This window comes from Labrus mixtus, chromosome 11, assembly GCF_963584025.1.
Source record: "Labrus mixtus chromosome 11, fLabMix1.1, whole genome shotgun sequence".
Classification (NCBI taxonomy): domain Eukaryota; kingdom Metazoa; phylum Chordata; class Actinopteri; order Labriformes; family Labridae; genus Labrus; species Labrus mixtus.
Window position 1 is genome coordinate 2040934 of NC_083622.1, and position 7282 is coordinate 2048215.

General features: G+C 35.3%; 1 protein-coding gene across 3 annotated transcripts; it reads right to left on the reverse strand.

Annotated features, from left to right (window-relative positions):
* Nucleotides 1–3353: 3353 nt before the first annotated feature.
* LOC132983270 (nuclear factor 7, ovary-like) lies at nt 3354–6491 on the reverse strand. Of its 3 annotated transcripts, XM_061049524.1 has the most exons (3): nt 4863–6490; nt 4519–4725; nt 3354–3910 (listed from the first exon to the last, which is right to left on the reverse strand). In XM_061049524.1, the coding sequence occupies exons 1-2, from the start codon at nt 6229–6231 to the stop codon at nt 4652–4654; spliced, it is 1443 nt and encodes a 480-aa protein (XP_060905507.1). In that variant the 5' UTR covers nt 6232–6490; the 3' UTR covers nt 3354–3910; nt 4519–4651. The 3 variants fall into 3 exon arrangements, with proteins under 3 accessions (XP_060905507.1, XP_060905505.1, XP_060905508.1); XM_061049522.1 differs by lacking the exon at nt 4519–4725 and having other exon boundaries at nt 3354–4380; nt 4863–6491; XM_061049525.1 differs by lacking the exon at nt 4519–4725 and having other exon boundaries at nt 3354–4339.
* Nucleotides 6492–7282: the final 791 nt, after the last annotated feature.

Sequence of the window (7282 nt, forward strand, 5' to 3'; positions counted from 1 at the left end):
ACTTAAAAACATCTTTCTCTCTTATAATAAACTAAACATACAGAGACTTAAAAACATCTTTCTCTCTTATAATAAACTAAACATACAGAGACTTAAAAACATCTTTCTCTCTTATAATAAACTAAACATACAGAGACTTAAAAACATCTTTCTCTCTTATAATAAACTAAACATACAGAGACTTAAAAACATCTTTCTCTCTTATAATAAACTAAACATACAGAGACTTAAAAACATCTTTCTCTCTTATAATAAACTAAACACAGAGACTTAAAAACATCTTTCTCTCTTATAATAAACTAAACATACAGAGACTTAAAAACATCTTTCTCTCTTATAATAAACTAAACACACAGAGACTTAAAAACATCTTTCTCTCTTATAATAAACTAAACATACAGAGACTTAAAAACATCTTTCTCTCTTATAATAAACTAAACATACAGAGACTTAAAAACATCTTTCTCTCTTATAATAAACTAAACACAGAGACTTAAAAACATCTTTCTCTCTTATAATAAACTAAACACACAGAGACTTAAAAACATCTTTCTCTCTCTTATAATAAACTAAACACACAGAGACTTAAAAACATCTTTCTCTCTTATAATAAACTAAACACAGAGACTTAAAAACATCTTTCTCTCTTATAATAAACTAAACACACAGAGACTTAAAAACATCTTTCTCTCTTATAATAAACTAAACACACAGAGACTTAAAAACATCTTTCTCTCTTATAATAAACTAAACACACAGAGACTTAGAAACATCTTTCTCTCTTCTAATAAACTAAACACACAGAGACTTAAAAACATCTTTCTCTCTTATAATAAACTAAACACAGAGACTTAAAAACATCTTTCTCTCTTATAATAAACTAAACACACAGAGACTTAAAAACATCTTTCTCTCTTATAATAAACTAAACACAGAGACTTAAAAACATCTTTCTCTCTTATAATAAACTAAACACACAGAGACTTAAAAACATCTTTCTCTCTTATAATAAACTAAACACAGAGACTTAAAAACATCTTTCTCTCTTATAATAAACTAAACACACAGAGACTTAAAAACATCTTTCTCTCTCTTATAATAAACTAAACACACAGAGACTTAAAAACATCTTTCTCTCTTATAATAAACTAAACACACAGAGACTTAAAAACATCTTTCTCTCTTATAATAAACTAAACACAGAGACTTAAAAACATCTTTCTCTCTTATAATAAACTAAACACACAGAGACTTAAAAACATCTTTCTCTCTCTTATAATAAACTAAACACACAGAGACTTAAAAACATCTTTCTCTCTTTTATAATAAACTAAACATACAGAGACTTAAAAACATCTTTCTCTCTTTTATAATAAACTAAACATACAGAGACTTAAAAACATCTTTCTCTCTTATAATAAACTAAACACACAGAGACTTAAAAACATCTTTCTCTCTTATAATAAACTAAACACACAGAGACTTAAAAACATCTTTCTCTCTTTTATAATAAACTAAACATACAGAGACTTAAAAACATCTTTCTCTCTTATAATAAACTAAACACACAGAGACTTAAAAACATCTTTCTCTCTTATAATAAACTAAACACAGAGACTTAAAAACATCTTTCTCTCTTATAATAAACTAAACACACAGATACTTAAAAACATCTTTCTCTCTTTTATAATAAACTAAACATACAGAGACTTAAAAACATCTTTCTCTCTTATAATAAACTAAACATACAGAGACTTAAAAACATCTTTCTCTCTTATAATAAACTAAACACACAGATACTTAAAAACATCTTTCTCTCTTTTATAATAAACTAAACACACAGAGACTTAAAAACATCTTTCTCTCTTATAATAAACTAAACACACAGAGACTTAAAAACATCTTTCTCTCTTATAATAAACTAAACACACAGAGACTTAAAAACATCTTTCTCTCTTATAATAAACTAAACACACAGAGACTTAAAAACATCTTTCTCTCTCTTATAATAAACTAAACACACAGATACTTAAAAACATCTTTCTCTCTCTAATAATAAACTAAACACACAGAGACTTAAAAACATCTTTCTCTCTCTTATAATAAACTAAACACACAGAGACTTAAAAACATCTTTCTCTAGTATAATAAACTAAACACACAGAGACTTAAAAACATCTTTCTCTCTTTTATAATAAACTAAACACACAGAGACTTAAAAACATCTTTCTCTCTTATAATAAACTAAACACACAGAGACTTAAAAACATCTTTCTCTCTTATAATAAACTAAACACACAGAGACTTAAAAACATCTTTCTCTCTTATAATAAACTAAACACAGAGACTTAAAAACATCTTTCTCTCTCTTATAATAAACTAAACACACAGACACTTAAAAACATCTTTCTCTCTTATAATAAACTAAACACACAGAGACTTAAAAACATCTTTCTCTCTTATAATAAACTAAACACAGAGACTTAAAAACATCTTTCTCTCTTATAATAAACTAAACACAGAGACTTAAAAACATCTTTCTCTCTTATAATAAACTAAACACACAGAGACTTAAAAACATCTTTCTCTCTTTTATAATAAACTAAACACACAGAGACTTAAAAACATCTTTCTCTCTTATAATAAACTAAACACACAGAGACTTAAAAACATCTTTCTCTCTTATAATAAACTAAACACACAGATACTTAAAAACATCTTTCTCTCTCTAATAATAAACTAAACACACAGAGACTTAAAAACATCTTTCTCTCTCTTATAATAAACTAAACACACAGATACTTAAAAACATCTTTCTCTCTCTAATAATAAACTAAACACACAGAGACTTAAAAACATCTTTCTCTCTCTTATAATAAACTAAACACACAGAGACTTAAAAACATCTTTCTCTCTCTTATAATAAATTAAACACACAGATACTTAAAAACATCTTTCTCTCTTATAATAAACTAAACACACAAAAACACTTATTTTTACCTATACTGTAAGCTACCTTCATAATGTATTAATTTTAACTTAGGGTAAAGATATTGATAATGACATTGTTGTCTAAATCACTTTTTTAAGTTATACAAAAGGAGTTCATATTTATAAGACTGTTTGTCTCTGTTTATGAAAAAGTAGCCATGTGCAGTAATATAGAAAATTGAGGATGAATCGTGATGCATCGTGATATCGAATTGTAAGACCAGTGAAGATGCACAGCTCTACTCACAACGGACAACGACAAACTCTCAGTATAAACTCGGGTATAAACGGGTAGAGAGCGAGCAGGGAGACGGGGAGGCGTGATTGGTTCAATAAAACACAACAGCAGATAGAAAGAGGGATTCAGATCAAGTGTAGAAACTTTATTGATGATTACAGGTGGAACAGGATTCACACTAACCAGATATTTGAATTCTTTGTTGTTCTAAAGAACGTAAAGCGTTCAGACTTCAGAGGAGGTTTCATCCTCTGAACATGAAGATGGTAAAGAAATATGGACAGTCTTCAGGTCTTATATTTGACATTTCAAACATGATAACAAACCCACGGAGCCGTACCATTACAGAATGAAGCTCCAGGATGACTCAAACACAGAACAGCTGACATTTGTTACAAATTAAACCACAAAACCGAAAAAAAGATTTAAAGAATACCCCTAGATGAATCAAACTTAAACTGTGCAATTAAAAATAGACATATACAAGAAGTGTACGTAACCCGTACAGGGATGAAAATATATGTGACATTTAAACAAAAACCTATAAACAGTTCAGGAAAAAAAATCTGTAATTAGACCTGAATATAAAAAATTAAAAAAGTGACGACCTTCAGAGACGAAGATTCTGATCACCTTCATCATCATCAACATCAACATCATCATCATCATCATCATCATCACCTTCATCATCAACATCAACATCATCATCATCATCACCTTCATCATCAACATCATCATCATCATCAACATCATCACCTTCATCATCAACATCTTCATCATCATCTTCATCATCAACATCATCACCTTCATCATCATCATCATCTTCACCATCACCTTCATCATCATCATCATCATCTTCATCACCATCACCACCATCAACATCTTCATCACCACCACCATCATCATCATCATCATCTTCACCATCACCTTCATCTTCATCATCATCTTCACCATCATCATCATCATCATCATCATCTTCATCACCATCACCTTCATCACCATCATCAACATCTTCATCACCACCATCATCATCATCAACATCATCATCACATCACCATCATCTTCATCATCATATCACATCATCTTCATCATCATCAACATCACCATCATCTTCATCATCTTCATCATCACATCATCATCATAATCAACATCTTCATCACCATCACATCACCTTCATCACCATCATCATCACCTTCATCATCAACATCATCATCTTCATCATCATCATTATCATCATCATCATCATCACCACCATCATCTTCATCTTCATCATTATCATCATCACCAACATCATCTTCATCTTCATCATCATCATCATCATCACATCACCTTCATAATCATCACCAACATCATCATCATCATCATCACCTTCATCATCATCTTCAGCATCATCATCATCTTCATCATCACCATCACATCACCTTAATCATCATCATCATCATCACCACCATCATCATCATCATCACCTTCATCATCATCATCATCTTCATCTTCGTCTTCATCATCATCATCATTATCACCTTCATCACCATCACATCACCTTCATCACCATCATCAACATCATCATCATCTTCAGCACCATCACATCATCATCATCATCATCTTCATCATGTATTAAGTGTTTCACAGTCACAGATCTTCTCTGGTAAAATCTTCAGTGGGAGTTCATCCACAGTGTTAATGAATGGAAACATCCTCTCAGTGAAAGTGTGTGTGTGTGTGTGTATGTGTGTGTTAGTATCAGGATCAGAGAACGACAGCTCTCCTCTGTTACAGTCCAGATTCACTCTGATCCTCTGAGGATTCTTCTTCACTGAGAGAACAGCGACTGGATGTGATGGGGAGCGTGCTTTGTATTTACCACCAATGAACCATATTGACCAACGTCCAGACCGTATGCCTCCCTTCCTCTGTCCAGACTCTGTTACCACGCCCAGTCCCCAGAATGTACTGTTTCCAACCTGGACGTCCCAGCTGTGAGTCCCTGAGTTAAAGCCCTCAGAGCCCAGGACAGAGCTGTAAGAATCAAACCTCTCTGGATTATCAGGAAGCTGCTGGCTCTCTCCTCGTGTCACACAGGTCAGATCTTCAGACAGGATGAGGTCTGGATGAGCAGTGTTTGGGTCCAGAATGACCGGACTGTAGGAGACCATGTCCTTCATCTTGTTCCAGATGTTGAAGCTCAGGTTGCCCAGGTGTTTGGCCTGGTCTATCAGAGCTCCTGAGGGCAGCTGTGGATCCTCCAGCAGGGGGCGCTGCTGGACTCTTTCCACTGCAGCCTTGTAGTTTTTCAGGAATGAGACGTCTTCAGCTCTCAGCTCGTCCTCTGTGTCTCTGACTGTGTGTGAAAGAGCTGCTATCTCTGTGCTCAGAGCCTCCATCTCCTCCTTCATCCTCTGACTCTTCTGCTCCTCTTCCTCCCTCAGTGCACACAGCCTGGCCTCCTCTTCCTCTTCTAGAAACTGGTGAAGCTTCTTAAACTGCTCCTTAATCTGCCTCTCTGTGTGTCGGGCCTGGACCTGAATGTGTTCTGCTGTTTGATCAAACTTCACTTTAACATCTTTAAAAACATTTAACTTCTTCTTTACCGGCTCCAGAGTTTCCTGAAGTTTCTTCTTGTGTTCTTCAGCAGCTTCATCGATGGGTCTGAATCTGTGGTTGGTGTGTTGTTTTGAATCTCTGCAGATGACACACACCGGCTCCTGATGGTCCAGACAGAAGAGTTTGAGTTTCTCAGAGTGCAGACTGCAGAGATCCTCTGAAGCTCTCTGATCTCTCTCCTGCACAAAACTCTCACTCAGGTTCTTTAAAGCAAAGACAGGAGGTAATAATTCCTTTGAGTTTCTCCTCTCACAGAGTGGACACTCCTGGTTCTCCTTCTCCTTCCAGCAGTCCTTCACACACTCTCTACAGAAGCTGTGGCTGCAGGACAGCATCACTGGATCTTTAAAGATGTCGAGGCAGATCGGACAGGTCAGATCTTCCTCAAACTTAGACGCCATTTTATCTCAGAGTCAAAACACGCAGCAGAAAAAAACAGGAAGCCACTCCCCGTCCCTCAGAGTTACTTTCACTTTGATTGTTTTTCTTTCAAACTCTCGTTCAGTTTGTGGATTCAGCAGCAGGTTGAAGTGTTGGTATTCCCAGTATCCCAGTATAACAAGTACTCCCAGTATTCCCTCCTCCTCCTGTCCTCTCTCAGTGGAAGTTGTGCTGGTTTGTGTCTGCAGGTTCGGTCCGTCTGTCAGTGTGTGTGTGTGTCTCTTCAGGGTGAGGCAGAATAACAGCCTGTTTCCTGGTTTGTCTCAGATGAATCAGTTGAGGGGGCGGAGCTTCTTCAGAGCAGGAACACAGAGAACAGTCTCATTTCTCTTCCTGCAGCTTGAAGTTTTGAAGACAATTTGTGAGTCAGCCTGAAGATAGAAGAACACCTGGAAGGTTTTATATCACTAAAGGTGAACTTCAAACGTCTGCAGCCTCACCGGAGATGAAGAATGGTTTTTAATCATGTAAGAGTATTTAGGCCATGGAAAGCAGTGTTTCCCCTAGGTTTAGAACTCTTTTTGTTCCTGCAACTCCCGTTTCTGAGCGCACCTGAATGCATCTCTCATTGTCTGAGCACCCCTGAATGCAGCACGGTCACAGCGCATTCCCTGAGTAACAGCAGAGAGAGAGAGAGACATGCCCAGAAAAGTCTGAAGTCAACTAAGCAGACTACTTTATTGTAAACACAGACAATGTTACAAAGTTAGATTAACGAACAAACGAACATGCCAGGGGTTGACAAAGACTAAGACAAGTAAAAACATAGGGAAGGGTAGAAATGGAAGGGTCATCAGTTTACACAATTAAAATAAATACAATATTCAAGAGTCTTCAGGGCCGTGGGGTTCTCAGAGTGCTGGATGGTTTTTATGTACTGCCGCAGCTCATTAAAATAATGTTTGAAAATGGGTTTTCTGTTTGCAAATTTACTTTTATGGATATGAAATTTAACCAAAATGATAAAAAGATTAATAGTATGGTACTGTTTTAGTTCTGGACAAACGTGAC